This window comes from Rhinopithecus bieti, unplaced genomic scaffold, assembly GCF_001698545.2.
Source record: "Rhinopithecus bieti isolate Rb0 unplaced genomic scaffold, ASM169854v2 scaffold_11919, whole genome shotgun sequence".
NCBI lineage: Eukaryota > Metazoa > Chordata > Mammalia > Primates > Cercopithecidae > Rhinopithecus > Rhinopithecus bieti.
This window is the reverse complement of record NW_016807055.1, coordinates 1,335,967-1,359,985: the sequence shown is the minus strand read 5'-3', so window position 1 is coordinate 1,359,985 and position 24,019 is coordinate 1,335,967. Positions and strand designations below refer to the sequence as shown.

General features: G+C 42.6%; 1 protein-coding gene across 4 annotated transcripts in view; it reads right to left on the bottom strand.

Annotated features, from left to right (window-relative positions):
- SLC44A3 (solute carrier family 44 member 3) overlaps nucleotides 1-24,019 on the bottom strand; it is a 74,430-nt gene that overhangs the window by 47,810 nt on the left and 2,601 nt on the right. For 3 of the 4 annotated variants that reach the window (XM_017879787.1, XM_017879786.1, XM_017879788.1), the window contains exons 3-9: nucleotides 21,678-21,820; nucleotides 18,600-18,736; nucleotides 17,666-17,759; nucleotides 8,489-8,649; nucleotides 6,228-6,317; nucleotides 4,049-4,173; nucleotides 706-892 (exon numbers count right to left, since the gene is read on the bottom strand). In XM_017879787.1, the coding sequence (XP_017735276.1) occupies nucleotides 706-892; nucleotides 4,049-4,173; nucleotides 6,228-6,317; nucleotides 8,489-8,649; nucleotides 17,666-17,759; nucleotides 18,600-18,736; nucleotides 21,678-21,820 (937 nt within the window). The remainder of the gene's footprint in view (nucleotides 1-705; nucleotides 893-4,048; nucleotides 4,174-6,227; nucleotides 6,318-8,488; nucleotides 8,650-17,665; nucleotides 17,760-18,599; nucleotides 18,737-21,677; nucleotides 21,821-24,019) is intronic. The other variant, XM_017879789.1, reaches the window with a different exon arrangement.

The window sequence follows — 24,019 nt, the reverse complement described above, 5'->3', positions numbered from 1 at the left end:
TTTTTTTTTTTTTTTTTTTTTTTGAGATGGAGTCTTGCTCTGTCACCCAAGCTGGAGGGCAGTGGCATGATCGTGGCACACTGCAACCTCCACCTCCCAGGTTCAAGCAATTATCCTGCCTCAGCCTCCCAAGCAGCTGGGACTACGGATGCACGCCACCATGCCCAGCTAATTTTTGTATTTTTAGTACAGACAGGGTTTCACCATGTTGGTCAGGATGGTCTCGAACTCCTGACCTCATGATCTACCCACCTCAGCCTACCAAAGTGCTGGGATTACAGGCATGAGCCACAGCACCTGGCCGCATAACACATTTTTAATAGAGTCTTTCCTGGGCTTTTCTTTATCACCTACTGCTTTGATAGGGGTTGGCAAATTACCTTGGATAAAATTTATAACTGGAGACATCTAGTAACATTCTTACTATTGGCCTTTGTTCATATTGCAGTTTTTCCTAGAGCTTTCAGTCCTTACTGAATTTATTCTCTCATGAAACACAAACCCAGCTTCTTTAAAACCAATACAAAAGAGGTAAAAGAACTTCCCACTTTCTCCCATGACAGAGCCCCTAACACCATCACTGCTGTCATCAGACACCTCTGGCTGAATGAGGGGTTTGGTGCCTACAGAAACAGGCTAATGGTTCCAAAATGGTCTTCTGTGTATGACTCCAAGGTGATGGAACCCACATCCACTGTCCCTTACCTGCAGTTCCCAGGCTCAGCAGCACAGCCACCCAGAGGACCCAGAAGAAAATGAGGATGGCAAATGTCCACAGTGGCTGGAACAGCAGGAAGGGAGCACTGCTGATGGCTTTATTTGTGATTTGGAAAAGCTCAACTGTCAATTTTATTCTCTTTCTGAGAACAAAAATCAAGACGAGCAGGACTGCCTGGTGAGAAAGGGGTTTCAGTAAATTACTTTCAAATAATGGAAAACTGGGTAGAGCTTAAAGCAATCCCTATTATTATTATGACATCTCAGCAAACAGCTCTTTTAAGATAGTTACTCACTACTTTGTTATAATTTTACAGGTGCATTCGCAAACACTAATTGAGCATCTAGTAAGTGCCGGCCCCTGGAATAGATCTTAATAGATATAATAGTGAACAAGACACAGTCCCTCCGTAAAAGGCCTTGTAGTCTGGTCAGAGAAAAATATAAAATGAGAATAAGGTCTTCTAATGTCAAGGAACTGTCTTATATCCTCCCCTCCACATCCCACAGAACCCAAGATATTGCAAAAGGCAAGTGAATATGAGTATGAGGCAAAAAGACTCAAAGCCACCTTCTGTGCCTTCTTCTAGCATTCCCTCCCTGCATATAAACATTTACAAATCTCATATTAATGAAACAAACCATTCTGCACTCCTCCAACCCCATCCAGCCACTGCCATCTCTTACTCCTTTCATGGCTGAGCTTCTTGGCTTGTCTACACCCATCATCTGTACTTCCATACTCCAACTCATTCTTCAACCACCTGCAAACATCCAGACCCCAACATACTTTTGAAATGGCTCTCCCTAAAGTCACTTCATGTGACCTCCTGAGTGTTAAATGCCATAGAAACATTCCAGGTCTTGTTTGACTTCAGCATGGCATCAGATCCCTTGTCCACTCCTCTTTTCTCAAAACTTTTTCCTCCCTTGGCTTCCATGATCTTTCTTTTAGCTCTCCTACTTCTTTAATTGCTGCTTCTTGAGATCTTCTAGGGGTATCTCCTATTCCTCTGTGCTTTTAGCATCCTTCCTAGATGCTGACAACCTCCAAATAAAAACATCCAGCCTCACTTTTCTCTAGGTGCTGGAAGAATAAGCACATCAGTTATTGACAAGGCCATGGGTGTCCTACAGTATGTCAAACTCAATTTATCCTGAATCAAATTCATTATCTTCACACTAGAACCTCCTCTTCCCCCTGTATTCTTTATCTCCACTGGCCCTAATTTTTCTGGACTCTCCAAGAGTAAGTTAGGTTCCCCTCTTGTGTGCTCCCACTTTATTCCACACTTACCCTATTGTACTATTTAACATATTCTATAAATGTTTTCTCATCTGAATCTCCCATTAGATTAGGCTCCTAGAGAGCAGGGCCTTTCTTATTGTCAAGGACTGGCAAAGTACCCAGCACAATCCCAATTACCTCTGGTTCAGTTTCCTCAATACTTCTCATGCCATCCTTTCCTCTCTATTTCCACTGCTGATGCCATAGCTCGAGTTTCAGCCTCTTTCTTCTAGACCCCAATAACCTCATTAGCTTTCTGCATTTAACCTCCCTGACCCCACCCACCCCCCAACTCAATCCCTCTTCTACTTCACAGTGAAGGAGACCTTTGGAAAGTGCAAAGACAAAAGACGGTGTTTCCCGGCTCAAAATCCATCCACGGTGCCCCATTGCCTCTGGAGAAAGAACAAACCTATCATCATTGCAGATCAGGACCTTCCTGACATGACCCTCCCTGCACCTGCATCTCAGGCTTCCATCAAGGGAACTTCCTACAAGTCATTCCCCTGCCCATGTGTCCTCATGCATGCTGTGCCCTTGGCCTGAGATGCTCTTTCTCTTCCAGCTGTGCTGGAGCATTTCTGCCCTCAACAGTCAAGTGGAGGAAAGACAGTCAGATGACAGTGGGATAAACTGTGCAGAAGCTGCTCCAGGATCTGGGAGCACAGCCTCCTGACCACGCACGGAGGGGTGTCAGGAGAGGCCCTGCGAGACACCTAGAGGAGACCCTTCAGTTGTAAAGGCTGAGGAAGAACTCCCATTTGGGCTTTTCTGAGGATGAGTGGACTAGCTCATCCAGCAACCGGGAATTGGTAAGAACTCATGACAAATGAACAGGAGGTAAGTTGGGACTCAATTCTGCCTTCTGGAGCAGCCCCTGTGCAGAACTCACGGACACAGGTGAAAACAGCCTCTCTGCTCACACGGCCTCCCCTCTCCCTAACCTTGCCCTGGCCCTGAGAGCTGGGTGGCATAAATGGTGCAGTGTGTAAACCCAAAGGGAGCCCTATGGAGGATAGATGGAGGAACTGGACCCTTCCCAGCTCCCAGGCCTGCTCCTCTTCCCCCATGCCCAGCCTGGGGAATGCGGAAGCCTTTTCATCTCTAGCCTCCTTTGCAGACTCTGTTGAGTGTCCAGCCTGGTCCCCGCCTGAGGCAAGAGCAACCAAGTGCTTTACTTTATTGTACCCTTGTTCCCTGGCAGATTTTATGTGAAGATCACAAACCCAAAACCTCACCGTGGAAAGGAGAAAATGTGAAAACTACCAAATATGGGAATAGAAGGATTTCCTATGAGAGAATTTTGTTGGTGTGAGAATCTGCGTTTGCTGCAAGATTCAGTGTGTTTGTGGAAACCCCTGGCTGCAGCTGTTCCACAGAACAGTCAGTAACCAACACACCAGCAACGACGACTCTGGGTGACCTGAAGCCAGTGCAGGGCCTGCCCCAGGGCCTTGTGATTGTAGCCTTCCTAATGGCCCCTGGAGAGGGTCCTGAATGACATTTGGTTGCCAACCACTCACCGCCAGTAACTAATACCTGCTCCCTCAATATTCTAAGTTGGCCTGTTTTCAACTAGAGAGTTCACTGAGGAGGCAGCAGGTTCTTTGAACGCCAAAATAACCCAGTGGCCAGTGGGTTTGGAAACAAAGGGCTCTGTGTGCTAGAGGGCAGTAGGAGCTGAGCATACACTGGCAAAAGGAAACCGCTCCTCACAAACAGGGAATGGGAACCGCCGTAAGCCTGCCTCCGCCCATCCACCATGCCCACCTTGTAGCCCCTCAGGGCTAAGAACAGTGCAACAACAGGGATAATACAGCAGTCTCTGGGAGGTGGCAGAAATGACTTGGGAAGAACTAAAACCTTTTTTTCTTATTTTTGGAGGGTTTTGATTTATTCCTATACAGTTATCTCAAATCCAAAGAAGGCACATTCTGAATCAAAAGAAAAACAAATTCTAGTTGTTTTTGACTAGAATTCAATGATTTGGATTTCAGAGTTCTGGCTGGCTACCTGACCTACTGCTGGAAGAGCATTTCTTACCGTGATGCCTGTAGATACGATAGCAAACCCCAGCACACACTTCATATTTTCCCTTTCTGTGTCCAATTCTATGCTGAGGTCATTGGTATAGTCATAATACAGCCACCATAAGACACCGCAGACAACTAGAAAAGAGAACAGTAGCAGAGCTCAGGGCACGTGCTGTAAGATAACTTTTCCCCAGCACTCAGAATCATTCAGGGAAGTCCAGCCACTGCCCACTGGCTGTGTGGCGCTGCTCTGCCACAGGGTCCCAAATACTCAGACCCAACAGGCAACTGCTGCCCTCTGAAGAAGCTGGGCAGAGCCAGGGCAACCCATAGAGGACCCACAAGTTCCGGGATGATGCTTGTTTTGGGAGACCCAGGATGGTGACCCCAGAACACAGGCGCCTAACCCACAGGTTGGGTCTGGACACGAGCAGGAGGAAAACCCCATGGACAGGATGGTGAGAGGGACAATGCTAGAGCTCACTGTCTAAATGTTTTAAGCAAGCTCTGCTGGTGATAACTCCTGTGGGAGCCTGGATGCTGGCTGCTCACCCACAAAACCGGGCGAATTTACATGGCCTGTGGGAATCACGGAAGTCAGAAGCTCATTTGGAAGATGCCCTGATGTTGCAAGTACTCCACATTTAGGTAAGAAATACCACCTTATGCCATATCCACAGTAACTATAGGAAGGTTGGAGTGGACAGGAAGAAACCTCCCTCAGAAGTCATTGTGCCTGTCCTCCAACACAGGGCTACAGGGCTCCAAGTTGCTGAGGGCAGAGCTGACGACTCAGGGGAATGGAACATGACAATCACGTCAGTTTTTAAAAATTAAAATATAGTCATCACTGCATGATGATATTTGGATCAACAATGGACTGCATATATGATGGTGGTCCATGAGATTAATAATACTGTACTTTTCTGTGTTTAGATGTGTTTAGATACACAAATATTGACCATTCTGTTATAGCTGCCAACAGTATTCTGTACAGTTTAGCACACTGTGCAGGTTGGTAGCCTAGGAGTAATAGGTTATGCCATGTGTCCGGGTGTGTAGTAGGCTCTACCATCCAGGTTTGTGTAAGTGTTCACACAATGATGTTCACACAATGAGGAAATTGCTGAGTGATGCATTTCTCAGAACACATCCCTCCCCATCATTGACACCTTACTGTATGCCACACCAATTGGTAAATGGCTGCTGCCTTGAGCCTCCTGTGTGCCCTTGTCCCTCAGACCTCTTTCCCAACAACTGCTGGTGAGATCCACAATCCAGCAATCAGGAGCGAAATATGAGCACAGTACAGAGTCTCTAGGACTCTGCTTCCATGCTGGCCTGTGTGTCTTCTGGCTGGTCAGAGCATTTGCATGACAACCGTGGGCACCCATTTGCCAATGGGTGAGGTGCACATTCAGAAGAAATCCTTTAAAATACTCCCAATGGGTACTGGGATTCTCTTTTAACGTTATGGATACAGGCTCACGCTATTGGAAAGTTCATCTCAGGGGCAGCATAGCACAGCAGAAAAGACAACAGATTTGGCTGGATGTGCCACGCCTGTAATCCCAGCACTTTGGGAGGCCAAGGTGGGTGGATCGCTTGAGCTCAGGAGTTGGAGACCAGCCTGGGCAACATGGCAAAACGCCATCTCTACAAAAAAATACAAAAATTAGCTGGGTGTAGTGGCATGTGCCTGCAGTCCCAGCTACTTGGGGGGCTGAGACACGGGGATTACTTGAGCCCAGGAGGTTGAGGCTACAGTGAGCCGCGTTCACGCCATAGCATTCCAGCCTGGGCAACAAAGCGAGAGCCTGCCAAGAAAAAAAAGAAAAGAAAAGAAAAGAAAGAGAAAGAAAGGAAGGAAGGAAGGAAGGAAGGAAGGAAGGAGAGAAAGAAAGAGAGAAAGAGAAAGAAAGAGAAAGACAGACAGAAAGAAAGACAGACAGAAAGACAGAAAAAAAAAAGAAAAGAAAAAAGATTGGTCATTAACTTTGCACTGCCTGTGAGACATAGCAACTCCCGTTGTCCTCCCTGGGGCCGAGATTTCTCATTTGTCAAGTGACAGGGCTAGATACTCTTTAAGACTCCATGTAGCTTAAAAATGCCAATGTTTAAGTTCTATACTTAATGGAAAAGCTTTTCATTTAATCAAAAAGAAATCAGTCAAGTAGAGAAATACTTACACAACAATCCCAAAATAACCAATGAAATGAAAATGTTAACCAGAAGGGTGGTGATGAATCTGAAGATAAACATCATGGCCAAAGACAAGGCTGAAAAATTAAGCAAAACACATAAACCTCAATAGCAACAAAGGGTAGGGGAGATGATGGTAGCACTGCAATGACAAAACCCTCCAGAACAGAACAGTGATGGCTGAGGATTTTATTCAAACCCTAAATATCTTGGGATATCTACTAAACACTAAATAAAAATAACAAGGTATATGTGGGGCAGTCTCTGACGCACCATTCAATCAAGTGTGGTAAGCCAGTCTCTGGAAGTCCTAGTATTCTTCTTAAAAATAAAAAAATTTTGGCTGGGCATGGTGGCTCATGCCTATAATCCCAGCACTTTGGGAGGCTGAGGCGGGTGGATCACCTGAGGTCAGGAATTTGAGAACAGCCTGGCCAACATGGCGAAACCCTGTCTCTACCAAAAATACAAAAAATTAGCCAGGCTTGGTGGCGGGCAACTGTAAGCCCAGCTACTCGGGAGGCTGAGACACGAGAATCACTTGAACCCGGGAGGCGGAGCTTACAGTGAGCCAAGATGGTGCCACTGCACGCCAGCCTGGGTGACAGAGCAAGACTCTGTCTCAGTAAAAAGAAAGAAAAAGAAAAAAAAATTATAGCAATATTATTCTCAAATGCCCAAATCTTTTTTTCCTACAAGTTCAAATGAACCATTTAAAATTCTTATCACATGGGTGCGGCACACCAATATGGCACATGTATACATATGTAACAAACCTGCACGTTGTGCACATACATGTACCCTAGAACTTAAAGTAAAAAAAAAAAAAAAAAAAATTCTTATCACACTTAAATCTTTTGACTTTACTGGGCTTATGTAAAGTTCTGACTTTACATGTTCTAAGGTACTCTTATTAAATATGAAAGATTAATGTCTTTAAAATGAAGAATTTAAGATCCTAACCATGAAATAAGCTGTATGTACTTTTTTTGACATAGGAAATTAGGATTGCATCTAGATTGGAGTTATGTTTAGTAAGGTGGGTTTTGGGATCACACAGATCTGGGTTTGAGTCTTAGTTCTGCCACCTCTTCTCCTAGGTGTGCAATACCGGCCAAGTTCTAAACCTCTCTAAGCCTCAGTTTCCTCTCCTACGAGTGGTACTGGGATTCTGAGGTTTTAATGAGTGAAGAATAAGTACAATGCCTGGCACAGTAAACGACAGCTGTTAATACCATTATGAATCTAATAAGTACATGACTATGTCCTTGCAGGGACGTTAGGTCATTCTATAAGATATCAGGAATAACCTGAGGTTTTTTTGTTATATATTGTAACCAAGCCAGTATCTGGGAGTCAAAGCATCTTGTTTGAGTCAACTGAAGTCATTTTCAGCCTAAATAAGAAGTCTGAAAGTCATAATGGTGACTAGTTAAATATCCCCAAGCATTTAGGAATTAGGAACCTTTTAGTAACGAAACTGTGGAAAACTCAATTTGTTAACTGTTAGAAATATGTTAATGTCTGACCAAAGAGTTTCTCTCAACCAACAGGTTGGGGGGCTGCCACTGGAAAGCAAGGAGACAACAGGCTCTTACCACTGACTAAAGGAGCAGAGTGTATTAACCTGTTCAAAGAGAAAGTTGGCTCTTGATTTCAGCCAACTGAAACATAGAAAATGGGAACTCAAACGGTTAAGAGTGGGTAGCTGCTTCCAGAAATGTGCAGAGAAGGCTCGAGGCCTTGATCTGTCCACAACCCAAAGCAGGTATGTCTCTTAGAGGAGCAAGATACAGCAGGCCCTTGCAGTCTGACTCCATTTAACATGGATGCACACATGTCCTTGCCCTGCTCACCAAGCAGCCTTCCGATCTGGTTCACCTACAGGTGGAGGCATGTTTGGCTAGAAGACATGGTTTCTGGTCACCCTGACAGTTGTATTTTTCATGTCCCATTCACAAATTAGCAATCTGCTTTATATACCCATCCCCAGTGAGGAGCAGACACTAGAGCATGGTCAGTATATCAAGGCAACCCCACCCACTGAGGCTTACTGCCAGAGGGCCAGCTGTTCCTCTATTCTTATCGCCCCATCCCCCTTAAATCTGAAACACCGAAAATATCTATAAAAAAATACAAAGTTTTGTATTTAAATCAAGAGGCTAATTTTCATTGTACAACGTACAAAAGTGCTAGGAACTTTGGCATTCCGTAAACAATTACTAAAATTAACTTAACTGAGAATTACCTAATGTGAGGATACACAGGCCAAGGATTGTATCTCTTCCCGACATGATTCCACTTAGAATTCGGTGGAGGGTGTCAACATCATTTATCCAAACAGATGCAAACAGGGAATAGCACTCAGGTGTTTGAGGGATGCATCGGTTAAATAAGGGAAACGACTTGCTAAAAATAGAAAAAAAAATGGCAAAAATATTTATTTAATATTTATCTTTAAAAGATGTTTATTTAACATTCTCAATAACCAAAAATGCTTAAGAACTATAGTAATAGAGCAAATCATGCCATTTGCGGAGCACACCTTAGAAAACCAGGCAGGTGTACTCTGCTGCATCGATTAGTTGATGTTCTGAATAGGAAGTTGATTATGGGGACCCACAGAAACCAAAACCTAAACTTGGGGAGCAACATTTTTAAAAATAAAAATTGCATATCTTTAAGGTATACAAGGTGATGTTTTGATATATATAAACTTTGTGCAATGATTGCTACAGTTAAGCTAATGAACGTATCCATCAATTCCCATAGTTATCGTATTTTGAGAACACTGAAGATCTGTTGTATCAAATTTCAAATATACAATACAGTATTATGAACTATAGTCACCATGCTCTACTTTATGTATCTAGAATTTATTCACCCTATGTAACAGAAACTTGTATCCTTTGATCAACATCTCTCATTTCCCCTGCCCGCATCCCTGATAACCACCATTCTATTCTCTGTTTCCACGAATCTGACTTTTTTATATTCCACATACAACTAGGATCATGCATGGGATTTGCCCTTATGTACCTGATTTATTTCATTTAACATAATATCCTCTGCTTCATCCATGTTGTTGCAAATAGCAGGATTTCTTCTTTTTTAAGGCTAAATACTACTCTGTAGTATGTATACATGTACTACATTTTATTTATGGGGAACCACTTTTTTTTTTTCTTTCTTTCTTTCTTTTTTTTTGAGACAGGGTCTGGCTCTGTCGCCCACTCCGGAGTACAGTGGCTTGATCACGGGCCAGTGCAACCTCTGCCTCCAGGGCCCAAGCTATTCTCCCACCTCAGCTTCTTGAGTAGCTGAGACTACAGGCATGTGCCATCACACCCAGCTAATTTTTGCATTTTTTGTAGAGAGACAGAGTTCCACCATGTTACCCAGGCTGGGGGCAACATGAGCTCAAATGATCCACCCACCTTGACGTCCCAAAGTTTTGGGATTACAGGCGTGAGCCACTGTGCCCAGCGGGAACCACATTTTTTACTCTCATCTTAGCCCTTCTTAGAAACAAACTACCAACTCCAACAAAAGAACTTTATTTCTGTAAGGAACTATTAGGGATGTGAACTGGATGAGACAGAAGCCATGTTAATGACACTATTAGCTTAATTCTGTCCTGTTTAGGAAGGCATATGAGACTTGAGAGTCTTGCTATGAACAGTGGGTGCTCAATAAATGAATAGTAAATGTGTGATTGATGCTGCAGTTAACTGCCTTGGGTAGATGAGAAAGTTGGCCTTTTTTAGCCCCTTCCTGAAATGTAAAATAGCCGAAGAATATGCATTCTAATGAATCTTCATAAGGCCACTGATACCTTCACCGGATCCTGTTCTTTCCATGAACCCCAAAGGGTGGAAACAATCCCAACCAAAGAAGTGTCAAATTATCTAAAAAGCTGCTAAAAACCCAATCACCAATCATTTTGTGCAATGTATAAGCATGAAACAAAGGAGAACCCAAATGTTAACAAGATTTCATTGCCCTGAAGAAAAGAAATGACTTTCCAAACGTCTAATGAAGCACAACATAGAACACATGGAAGAATCTTTCTCCAGAAGTCTCAATGTTACAGAAACAGTTTCTGAGTCACTGGATACTGGTTCAAGAGAAGAGTAACACAAAGGGTATTTTTTTAAATTATAGTTTTGAAGGGGTAATACATTCACATGGCTTAAATTCCAAAAGGTACAAAAGAGCAAACAGCAAGAAATTGCCTTTCCTTGTCCCTGAGCTACTGAAGTACATTTCCTCACAGTCACCTATTGTTTTTGGTGTCCTGCAAACCATTCTAGAGACTTTTATTAGCATATGTAAGTATCATAGGAAGTTTAAATGGAATTTGCAGCTGAGCTCAAATATAATAAATATTATACTCCAAAATGAGATGCCAGACTCCACCATTCAGGGCGTGCCAAAAAAGAGGTGGGAGAAAAGTGGTTAGATTGTTCTTAAACCCACATCCATCCTGAGAGCATAAAAGAGTTGGAAGTTGATAAGAAGAGCATTTTTTAAAATAAACTTTTAATTTCTGAATAATTTTAGAGTTACAAAAGAATTGCAACAATAGTAGAGGGTTCTTCTGTGTATTCTTCACTCACCTTCCCCTAACGTGAATGTCTTACCTAACCACAGTATATTTGTGAAAATTAAGATTTAACATTGGCACTAAACTACTAACTAAACTACAGCCTTTATTTGGATTTTACCATAACATCCTTTTTCCATTCCAGGATCCAATTCAGGATAGCACATGGCATTTAATTGTCATGTCTCCTCTTTGGTCATGACAGTTTATATTTTTTGTAGAGACAGAGTCTTGCTATGTTGCCCAAACCAGTCTTGAACTCCTGAGTTCAAGCCATCCTCCCACCTCTGCTCCCAAAGTGTTAGGATTACAGGTGTGAACCACTATGCCTGGACTGTGCCAAGTTTCTTAGTTTTTCCTTGTTTCTCGTGACCTTGACATTTCTGAAGATTCATAGTCAGGTATTTTGTAAAATGTCCCTAAATTTGTAGAATTTCTCTCATGTTTTCTCATGATTAGACTACAGTCAACAGGTTTTTGGGAGACTGCCACAGAGGTGAAGTGCCTTTCTCACCCTATCAGGGAACATGACTACACTGGTGAAGCTGATCTTGATCACCTGGTTAAGGTGGTACCTGCCAGGTTTCTCCATGTAAAGTTGTTATTTTTCTCTTTTCCCTCTCTATTTCTTGGAAATGAGTCACTAAGCCTAGCCCACTCTCAAAGGGAGGGAAATTCCACCTCTGGGAGGAAGAAGTAAAGATTTATCCCTTTCACCGGGCGCAGTGGCTCACACCTGTAATCCTAGCACTTTGGGAGGCCAAGGCGAGTGGATCACTTGAGGTCAGGATTTTGAGATGAGCCTGGCCAACATGGTGAAATCCCGTCTCTACTAAAAATACAAAAATTAGCTGGGCATGGTAGCGGGCGCCTGTAATCCCAGCTACTCAGGAGGCTGAGGCAGGAGAATCGCTTGAACCCGGGAGGTATAGGTTGCAGTGAGCCGAGATCACGCCACTGCACTCCAGCCCGGAAAACAGAGCGAGACTCTGTTTCAAAAAAAAAAAGATTTATCCCTTTCCCCCATTTATTTATTTATTCAATTATTTATTTATATCAGTATGGCCTCATGGACGTTTATTCTTTTCTTTGGGTTATAATCTGTAATTGTGTTATTCAATCTATTCCAGTTTTGGCCACTACGAGGCATCTGTGTCCTTTTGACAAGACCCATTCTTTTTCTTTCTTGAGCACTTTCTGACTTTCTGATGCTAGAGGATGATACCAGGCATAGCTGGTGTTTTCCTTATCCAGGTCCTACAGCCTGACATTTCTCCAAAGAACCCTTGAAGACTGATGATTAGAAACCATGATCTGGGTATTGGGTATGGTAGGATGTTACTGATTCTAGGTCTTATAATCAATTCTTGTATGTAGTTTCAGAATTGCTAACCATTATACTCTACTGTTTAGGGAATTTTAAAAAAATGAAAACAATTGTTACCCAGTAGCTATGTGATAAACAAGTGCACTATCTGACGTACAATGTTTATGTACAGTTCCTTTTGTTTTTAGCTTACAGTATCTAGTCACAAAGCTGTTTTCCAAAATTACTCACATCAGCTCCTTCTTTGTAATTTGTCACCCTCTACACTCTTATCCTAAGATCTCCAGACATCTTGATTTTAATTTTTATTTGCATATAGTAAAATCCACTCTGCACAGGTGATGACAAGTGCAGAGAATCATTAGAAGAGTAATTTTGAAGAGTTGAAATTTTTTTTTTTTTACTAGACTTGTCATGTGACTCCATCCCCATTCCCAAGGGGAAGAGGGTGAAGGGTACTACTCCTAAGTCAGATGAGAAGGGTTTCATAGAAAACTCACAGAGCTTAGGGAATCCCCTGGCTTAAGGTCTGAGCCACCCCAAGAAATCTGGACGGTGAGCAGCTTTAATAACAGAGCAGAGAGCTACAGCCGGGCAGTTAAGAGCCTCAGGGCATTTGTCAGGGCAAAGGGTGTAGAGGGCTTCCTGGGGTCAAGTTGTGGGCTGCATGTGCACAAGTCCCAGTGACGGGACTTCTACAGGGCTAAGACAGCCCTCTGAGAAAGGCTCTCACATGACCAGCCAGAGCACAGATGCACTGGACTACATGAAAGGCACTGCAGCTGAAGGAGCCCCAAAGAACCCAAAACACGCTCATGAGGGAAAGAGCTGGCCAGGACATCTACCAAGCCCAGAGAATGCTGGTGCTAGTATCAGACAACTAAATGTGTTTCTGCTACTCTTTTCTTATCTTCACTTTTGCTGCACCAGCCCCTTAGACAAAACCTGTTTTAGCAAGCTGGGAGAGGAGGGGAGGAATAAACAGAGGAGAAGAGCAGCTGACTACAACCTCCTTCCTGGACTGTGGCCTTCCCACTTGCTCCACGGCCAAGCATGCAGGGGACAGAAGTTTGAACCTCCAATCAAGTGAGAACTTTATCACATCAGGCTGAATATTTTTTAATTTTTAAAAAAAATTTTGAGAAAGGGTCTTGCTCTGTCACCAAGGCTGGAGTGCAGTGGCATTGTCACAGCTCACTACAACCTCAAACTCCTGGGTTCAAGAGATCCTCCCACCTCAGCTTCAGCTAGGACTACAGTCATGTTCTACTATGTCAATCTAATTTTTAAATTTTTTGTAGAGACAAGGTCTCGTTATGTTGTCCAGGCTGGTCTTGAACTCCTGACCTCAAGCAATCCTACAGCCCTGGCCTCCCAAAATGTTGGGATTGCAGGCATGAGGCACTGTGCCTGGTCTGGGCTGAACATTTTAATTATTGAATTGAAAGCGTCTGTTACAACTTAAAGTGACTCAGTATATATTACCTAAAAGTTACCAGAGAAGCCTTGGAAATTGCCTGTTTATTCAGGGGCAGAAAAAACTAGTCCCACTGAATAAATTTAAAGAGACAGAGAAAGACAAAAATTAAATTGCCTTCTGACTACATCCTGTAAGTCATGCTTGATGTAATGGTTATACAAGCAAATATATACCTATATGTATATATTTAGATGTTTATATATACTTATATTTTCCACTTTTTATGCAAAAGACAGTATACTGCACACTGTTCTATTATTTGCTTTTTTTTTTTTTTAAACTTAATACACTTCAGAATGTAAGGAATTCCTCTTATTTTTACTGAGGCAAAATTTAGATACAATGAAATGCACTGATCTTAAACATAAAATTAGAGACTTTGATAAACATATACATCTATGCAACTACCACTCCTTTCGAGATTTAAAATATTTCATTAGCTGGGCTAGGGATGCATCTTTTTTTTTAGATGGAATTTTGCTCTTGTCGCCCAGACTGGAGTGCAATGGCGTGGTCTTAGCTCACTGCAACCTCCACCTTCCAGGTTCAAGTGATTCTCCCGCCTCAGCCTCCCCAAGTAGCTGGGATTTCAGGTGCCTGCCACCACGCCCAGCTAATTGTTGTATTGTTAGTAGAGACAGGGTTTCATCATTGTTGGCCAAGCTGGTCCTGACCTCAGGTGATCTGCCCGCCTTGCCCTCCCAAAGTGCTGGGGTTACAGATGTGAGCCACCATGTCCGGCTCACAGGGATGCATCTTTAGGCCATGGTCTGAGGTTTCTTCACTACTTCTGCTTTTCTTCTTCCCATTAGCAAAGCCACTCAAACTTGCAGGAAGTCATTGGGCAAGCTGCCTGTATATTTAGATCACCATGTATATGGAATTCAGCTGAGCAAACCATGCAGTGACATGCGTGGGCACCTATGTGGGAGGGTAGAACTAGAATGTACTGGGGGGAAAATATACATGCCTTTTAGATTTGGAATACATGGGGGACTAAAACTACATTACCATGTTGAACACCAAAGTGAAAAAAGATCTATTTGCTTGTTATCTTCTGCAGTGCTTTTTCACTGCTCTTAAAAGCTCATACCTAGGTCCACAAACTTCTTGATATTTAGCCATTACTCTAAAAGGGTACGTTATACCTCACATGATCAACAGAGGAGGAAGAAACAATCAGTTCAGTCAAAAAGAGGTATTTAGAAAATATTCTTTGGCCCTATAGCCACCCTTCTCATGTTTTCCAGCTTTTCAGTCTTGGCACTGCTATTCCATGATAAATATGATCATTTTCACCTTAAACAAACACTTGCTTGTTCAGGAAAGGGGAATGGAGCCCTTGAGGCTATTTCTCTCCCTCTTTCATTCTGTCTAAAAAAGGCCACTCAGTCAAGGGTTTTGTCTTTACTCGAAAAGTTAGTATTGGAAACACTTGCATTTAGGGTGAAAAGGACTAGGGCCGGCTTGAGAGTGAGAAGAAATGGTGCTATTATGACACAGGGTACGGGGACTCTTTCTCCCAGCTTGATGTGAGTCTAGGAAGGCCACTCACCAGTCAAAATAAAACCAAGTTTTGACTCAAACATAAGGCGCTGCTTGGGTTTGAATGCCAGCTTTCCCATTTGCTGGGTGTATGACCTTAAACCTCTCTGCATCAGTTTTCTCAGTTGTAAGATACGGATGAAAACAATACCTACAATGTAGATGTTTTCTGGGGCCCAAATGATGTTAAGGATTTAGAAAAGTATCAAAAGCTCAATAAGTGTTTGCTATTATCATCGTAAGTATCAAGATAGAAGCTTCCTGTGGAATTATGGTTGCCATCCCATTTATAGTAAGAGGAGAGTATCCAACTCTGGTTAAATTACAACCTTAAAAATTCCATTTTCTTTCAATGCCATCTGTAGTTACATCTACAGTTACAAATTGTGTTCTTAAAAAAGTCCTCCTCTCCAAGTGCTAGAGAATTTTCCTTCCACCTACTACTAAAACATTCTAGTTTTTTTTTTAATTGGGTACAGTATGTTTCATTAAGATGTGTTTATGATGCTTATATTTTACCAGAATGTAAAGTATCATAAATACATTTACAATTACCAGAATTTTAAAATAAGATATTATAGGCCAGGCGCGGTGGCTCATGCCTGTAATCCCAGCACTTTGGGAGGCCGAGGCAGGCGGATCATGAGGTCAAGAGATCAAGACCAGCCTGGCCAACATGGAGAAACCCCATCTCCACTAAAAATACAAAAATTAGCTGGGCGTGGTGGCATGTGCCTGTAGTCCCAGCTACTTGGGAGGCTGAGGCAGGAGAATCGCTTCAACCTGGGAGATGGAGGTTGCAGTGAGCTGAGATCGCACCATTGCACTCCAGCCTGGGTGACAAGAGCAAGACTGTCTCAAAAAAAAAAAAAAAAAAATTACAGAAAAATGAAATGGGTATTCTCCTCAGCAAATAGTTCTCTCCTCCTTCAATTACTTACAACATGGAGTATTTATTTTAGAAAAGAATATCACAAAATGGCTATTTTCTGCCTTTGATGTGATTAAAACCTACTCAAGTCTTTTTGCGTTTGTGTGAGCACCTGCTAGATGAGCATTTTTCAAGCTTCACTTGCAACCAGTTAGAAGACTATGAAATACATTATTTTTAAAAAGGCAACAGAATAGTAACTAAGGGTGTGAATCATATGTAATAAGGGTAAAGGTTGCTTTGTGAGATTTCTCATATTGTTTTATATACATAAGGAGATATGAAGGTATGTGCATACAGGAGTTGGGATGTAATGAATCTCTTACTGTAAGTCCCAAACAAGAGTTCAATAAACACCATCCTAGAGGATTGGAATAATGCTTTGTTTTAATTAAATCATCATTATTTGTCAGGGTTTTTTCAGAGAGGTCTCGTCTCCTACATTGTAAACATACTCACATCTTTCAAAAGAATGACAATTCAAAATCAGTACAAGTTTTCCTTTAGTACATCTCAGCATCATGATGGTGGCAATAAATACTCACTGTATCTTTCCCTTCTCAAAGGTATAAACATGTGCCATTCGCCATGGCAATGTAACCACTGCTCCATCATTACAACTTTATTCTACAAATATTTGTAAGGTGCCTACCATGTGTCAGGTAGTACACTAATTTATAGGGGTGAATAAGACCTTGCAAGGAGCCCACTAAGTGTACTCTTGACAAGGACCTGTGCTTTCTGTTTTCACTGAGAAGAAAGGTGTGGTGCTCACTTGGCCTTGTCTATCTGGTCTGTTTCTTATGAAGATATCTAGAGCAATAAAAACTAACAAAGTCTGATTGTGATAAAAAGCCAAAAGTAAATTCTTTCTTTCTTTTTTTTGAGACAGAGCCTCGCTCTGTCACCAGGCTGGAGTGTAGTGGCGTGATCTCGGCTCACTGCAACCTCCACTTCCCGAGTTCAAGCGATTCTTCTGCCTCAGCCTCCCAAGTAGCTGGGACTACAGGCACGTGCCACCACGCCCAGCTAATTTTTGTATTTTTAGTAAAGATGGGGATTCACTATGTTGGCCAGGATGGTCTCCATCTTCTGACCTCGTGATCTGCCTGCCTCCGTCTCCCAAAGTGCTGGGATTACAGGCATGAGCCACCATGCCCAGCCAAAGTAAATGATTTCCACTTTGCAATAAATAGTTGGAGTAGAAAAAAATACACACTAATTTATAAAATCACCCTGTTAGTAATAGTTCATATGTTACTTCTTGCTAGCTCTAGTGTTCTTTGAAGACTACGTGTATTTTTATTGTTTGCTGAGTTTTCTCCTTATTTAGCCTGATTTCTAATCCACTGTCCACAGGCATACTGCAAATAGTCCTGCCATGTTTTTATCCCTGGCTTCCATAGATTGTAAGCTCCCTGCAGGCAGGGGCTCTTCTGATCTCTCCTTCTCACAATGCCTATAAGAGTAACAGATGCACACCAAGTACCCAGTAACTTTTGTTGAGGGTTAAGGAAAAAGTATGGAAGCTTTTACCTTGGAGGAACTGGTAGCCTAGGGCACAGTGAGTCTGCTTTTGGACTGTGGGTATAGTTGAAGGAATTCAAACTATAAACACATAGGAAAGACCCTGGAAGCAGAACACATAGACATTATACCATCTTCCCAGGTGAGTCAGTAAGGAAATCGCAGTCATGTTACCAAACCAGAAAGGAGAAAGAATCAGCTACAAGGTCTATGGGTGACAGAAACACAAAAAGAATAGTCATACAATCTGAGGTCTAGTGAAGGCCTCTCTTCCTTACTTTCTCTTCAAAACCCCAAATTCAAAACTAAAAGTTATATGATTGGTCCTAAAATAATCTGAAGCGTATTTGAAAACAATTTCTTGTAGAAGCTTGATAGTTTAAACCTGGCTTTGCAAATAATTTCTAAAATCTGGCAAACCATTTTCAGGCAGATAAAATTCTAAACAGTGGACCCAGTACAAGGCATTTCAGTTATACAAATGCTTTTGGTACAACTTGTGGTATCTCACTGCTCAGTGGAAGTATCTTTTAGCTCCGACAATCTCATGAAAAGACCTATTTGTCAGCAATTCAACCCACACCCTGCCCGTACATCTCTAGGATTGGATGTGCCCATGTGCATGGAGCTCTTTGACTTCCTTCTGACCCTGCCTTTGGTCCCAAATGTGGGCTGTGTCCTCTATCTGTGGACAACCATTCCCCCACAGTGGCAGGGAGCATACATGGAACAGCTAGGGTGTCAGATAAATCCATACAGAACAAAAATAACCTGAACAAGCTCAAAAGAACATGCTTACGGCCTTTTCCACACAAGAGGCACTCACAAGGAAGTAAACCTTCCAGCTTTCCAGAGAAAGCAGGGTTAGGATAAATGATCTCATCTAAGTTCCCATAGCTTACCCTACCATGGGGAAAAGAATGAACCAGGCCTCAGTACCTACCACTGGTGTTTGCAAACAGCTGGACCTCTTCCAGGGAGTCAAGCTGCTCTTCAGGGCAGCTGGATACACAGAGGGCCGTGCGGTCAAGCTGCATACCTTTGACTTTCAGGTTGCAGGAATTCATAAAGAACACGTGTCTAGGAAATAGATGAAACAGAAGAATGTGTTAGAGCATTGCCTCTTCACTGGGCTTAATTGTGGGCCTTAAAAAATATCCACATGCTATCAAATGCAGGGATCACCCAGGCACACATTCATAATTGTTTCAGCGTAATTGAACACTTATTATGCCTACTGGTGGTCATCCGTGAGGCTGTGCAGCTTGGAAATGATCCAAAAACGTTAACAAAACTTTATTTCTCCAGATTTAGTGTTTTCTGGGGGATAACACTAGGAGTTACCTGAGAAAATCTGAGGAAAAGAAGCGATTGATTAAACTGTCCATTGATCACTAGATCAGGCCAATGCACAAACTATTCAGTGGACTCCGTACCTAAGAGTGTTCAAATATGCTTCAGAGAATGACTGAACACAGGGAAGTGAGAATTGAAAAGGAGGGGCCAAGGCTGGGAACTAAAGGCTTGTCTTTCCCCCTTTCTCCCAGGTTGAGAGCCAGGACACTCAGGAGATCCCTTCTAGAGCTCCCCAGGGGCAGGGTAGAGCAGGGACAAGAACGAAACTGGTGTTGCCATCAGCAGGTTATACGCTAGCAGCCACAGCTTCCAGACCTTTGTGCACCACTTATCCAGGCTCCGAGACCCCAGGAATGGCAGAGGAAGACCCTGTAGGCTGTCGTCTATGGGAGAGACCTTGAGAAGCGGTCCCAGAAGGTTTTTTTCCCCCCTGTTGGGGATGGGAGAAAGGTGGCTGCAAGAGGAGATGAGGAACAGATTTCCTGGGCATGTGATGTATATATTTTGAAAAGTTTAAAATTGTGTTAAAATATACATAAAATATACCATCTGAATCCCTTTTTTCTTTTCTTTTCTTTTTTTTTTTTTTTTGAGACAGAGTCTCGCTCTGTCGCCCAGGCTGGAGTGCAATGGCCCAATCTTGGCTCACTGCAAGCTCCGCCTCCCAGGTTCAAGTGATTCTCCTGTGTCAGCCTTTGAGTAGCTGGGACTACAGGTGCCCACCACCAAGCCTGGCTAATTTTTGTATTTCTAGTAGAGACGGGGTTTCACCATATTGGCCAGGTTGGTCTTGAACTCCTGACCTTGTGATCCATCCACCTTGGTGTTCCAAAGTGTTGGGATTACAGGCATGAGCCACCGCACCCAGCCCCATCTGAATCTTTCTAAGTGTAGAGTGACATTAGTACATTCACGTTGGGCTATCATCACCACCATTCATTCACAGAACTCATCTTCCCAAACTGAAATCTGTACCCATTAAACAAAAGGTTCCCACCCTCCTTTCTTCCAGCCCTTTGCAATCGCCATTTTACTTTCCATTTCTAGGAATCTGACTACTTTACATATCTCCTATAAGTGGAATCATACAATGTTTGTATTTTTGTGACTGGTTTATTTCACTTGGCATGACATCCTCAAGGTTCATCCGTGTTGTAGTATGTGTCAGAATTTCCTTCCTTTTGAATAATTCATTGTAATGTACATATCACATTTTGATTATCCATGCAACCATTGATGGACACTTGAGTTGCTTCTACCTTTTGGCTTTTGAGAATAATGGAATGTATACTCACTTCAACCAGGAATGACTGTTTCTCGACACTGCATTATGAACACAATGTGAAAAGGGAGCACATGGGCATCTAAGTTGCCCTTCCTCCTCCTGTCTTCTTTGTAAGTGGCTCTACAAGTGCAGGAGAAAATGCCCCCTCATCAGTCCGTGTCCAGAAATAGCAAGAGCCCCCTTAGGAGGCACACACAGGAGGATAAGAGGCCTAGTCTGAGATTTGTATTTGGTGACTCCAAACTTATATTCAGGATTTATTTAGATCCTTAGGATTTCTCTTCTAGGAGCGACTTTTATTATTGAGTCTTAAAAATCCTTTTTTTGGCTGGGTGTGGTGGCTCACAGCTGTAATCCCAGCACTTTGGGAGGCCGAGGTGGGAAGATCACAAGGTCAGGGGATGGAGACCATCCTGGCTAACACAGTGAAACTCCATCTCTACTAAAAATACAAAAATTAGCCAGGCATGGTGGCGGGCACCTGTAGTCCCAGTTACTTGGGAGGCTGAGGCAAGAGAATCGCTTGAACCCGGGAAGTGGAGGTTGCAGTGAGCCGAGATCACACCACTGAACTCCAATCCAGGTGACAGACTCTGTCTCAAAAAAATAAAAAGTAAAAATAAATAATCATTTTTTTGTTCCTAGGCGACAGACTCTGTCTCAAAAAAATAAAAAGTAAAAATAAATAAAAAATCATTTGTTTGTTCCATCATGTGAAGCAAGAGCTAAAATCTTAAAAATTCTTACAAGGCAGTCTCCATCTTAGAAGGTCATGGTCGGGGATTTCTCTCCCCTCCAGAGGATTCCCATCTCCTCTCTCCCCTTTCTGTTTCCCTGTGGGAGCTGGGGTAGCGGGGTGCGGGGAAGAATGCAACACCGTAGTGCCATAGCTGGGGCAGGAGTGGGACACAGGTCCCCAGCGTTCCAGGTGGCATTCAGGTGTTTCCACATAGAAAAAATGTGTGGATGATGTAGGGTTCAAACATATACGATTGGTAACATGATTCTAATTCCTTATGGAGAATAATAGCAGCAATTAACGTTTATCACACCTTAGCTCATGCAGTGTCTCATGGATCCTTAAAACAACCTTGTGAGGCAGGTATAATAACTAGTTTAGAGAGAGGCAAACTAGGCTTTGAGAGGTTAAGTATTCTGCCCAAGATCACACAGCTGAAAAGTAGCATGGGCTGAATTTGAACTCAGGACTGCTAATTCTAAAACTTGTACTCTTACTTGTACTATACACACAACCTTCCTTTTTATGAAAGAGGCTGACAGAGTTTTGAATGGGAACAGTTTCCAGGCTCTAAGTGATGAATTTATACAAAGTTTTGAGGTTCAGCTCCTTACAGACTGGGGACTTACTTAGATACTTACTTTTTTAGGGTCATGTCCTGCCCTGAAAGAGGGGCCCCTTCCACGGGGGAGTTCTTCTTGCCACACACGTTGCCAAAGCTGTCATAGCCGAAGAGGAGTCTCCCCGCGGCTCCAGCCACCACCGAGTAGCCCATGATAAACACCTGGCAAAACCGGGGGCATAAAACCAGGGGCATATGAGAGCCTGGCCAAAGGGCTGAGCACACAGTGCCCCACACCCCTGCAGATGCTGATATAAAATGGAGCCTGGTGGAACGAGAAGCTCTCCAGAATCACAGCCCTTCGTCTGTCAGCAAGGGTCAACAACTCCAGTCTATCAGCATCCTGCTTTTCTGCTATTTGTAAATTTAGGTAGAGAGAGAATCTAATCCACTGAAACAGATTTCTCTCCATTTTCTTACCTCTTTGTGCTTTTTACACTTTTCCTTAAGAGTCTATCATTTTCTTTTTGGTCTAACTTGACTGGTACAACTCAATTTTTCTTCCCTTGAGGTTCTTGCTTTATTTAAGTGCTTCAGGGCTATGCTAATTCTTTCCCTGAGGTTTTTTTTTTTTTTTTTTTTTTTTTTTTTTCCCACTAATTTTTGTTTTTTTCTCTTCTTACTTTTAGGGGATTCTGCAGAAGCAACACAGTTGATATGTGTCAAAATACTGTTCACAAATCTGCAAATAGTGTTTTGGAATAACTGCTTAAGATGTACAAAATAAAGAACCACAGGAATTCTGTTGGATAAGAACATCTTGCAATCTATCATCATTTCTATCCAGTCTCATAGTGAATGTGGAATATTTGAAATTTCCGTTCAAAACTGTGCCATTAAACTGACAGGCTCTCTGCCAAGATTGAATATGTATCTTCCCATAATGCAAACTTAGTAAATTTCTCACTACTGTATACAATATATAGGATACCATTTAATACTCTATATTGACAAGTTCATTCCAGGAGAGCAGATATAATACACCATTCATTAATATATAGTATTGATACCTTATGCTGCAAAGGTACATTGTGCTAAATTCAAATACCTTCTAGATATTCTGCATTTATTACTAATTTAGAAATCAAAATAACAAACATTCTTCAAGTGCCCAGTGTGTGCTTGAGACTTCGTTACTGGGAGACACAGGAATGACCAGAACCTACTCCTTGCCCTCCAGGAACCCACCCTAGAAGGCAAGCAGGACTTACGGGCTGCAGACCTCCTGGGGAAGGAGGCTCCCTGTCCTTCCCCACTCTCCAAGATCCTCCTAAGTCTAACTGGTGAGATTCTAGAATGAATGGGTCACCTTTGCTAGTAGTGTGTGTCACTCACCCTTTACCTAAAGGCTGTGGAGTAGGTGTGACTCTGTTTGCCAATGTGGCTGGCACGGCAAGCTGACTGCGCCTTGACATGCTTGTCCCATCCTTTCGAGTTGGAGTGTAGTAAGGTCTTGACTGTGTCTGGACTTAGAGGGAGGAAAGGGGTCATGTGCTTCTCCCCAGCTCACCAGTAATCTAATAACAAAGTGATGTTTTCCATGTACCATCATTCTTTCCTTTGGAAACCTGTGTTGAAGAATGGAAAGTTTTTCTGGGTAGGAGAGGTGGGAGTGGTTTTTGAGTATTCCTGAGTCCCTGCTAATAAAACTACAACTTTATGATTATTATTTTTTATTTTTATGTTTTGTAGAGACAGGGTCTCGCTTTATTGCCCAGGCTGGTCTTGAACTCCTGGCTTCAAGGGATCTTCCTGCCTCAGCCTTCCAAAAAACTACTACTATAAACTGTCATTGTCCTAATTTCAAACATGCAATTGTGATTCTATATGAGAGGTGATATAGGAGGTGTGTACACTGGTCTAGTGGGGCCACCAAGGTGGTCACTGTCAACCGTGCCTGCAAAATCAGGAAAATGGAATCCTGAGGGTTGAATAGGAAAAGGCAGGGTGGGAGAGGATACTGGAGGGGTAAGTAGAGGCAGAGACAGTCCACACTTTGAGACTTTGTTCCTTGTGTTTAATGCAAATATAAACACAGGCTGGTGCTGCATTTGCAAGAACCATCTCTGCTTATAATTTTGGCTCCTTCCCCCAAGTCTTTGTCCAGTCCTAACTCAGGGCAGCACCATCAATAATAATCCTGTTGGGCATATCACCAGTCATGACATCTGTCACAAGACCTGAAAGCTGAGCAATGGAGACAGGAAAAAAACAAAACAAAACAAAACAAAACAAAACCCTAAAACAAAACAAAACCCTAAAACAAAACACTCCTTGCTCTGCTTTAAATACCTCCAACTAAAAAATGTTGCAAAAGATACTAAGAGCCAGGGAGCTAAGAAAGGACTCTGACTCTTTTTT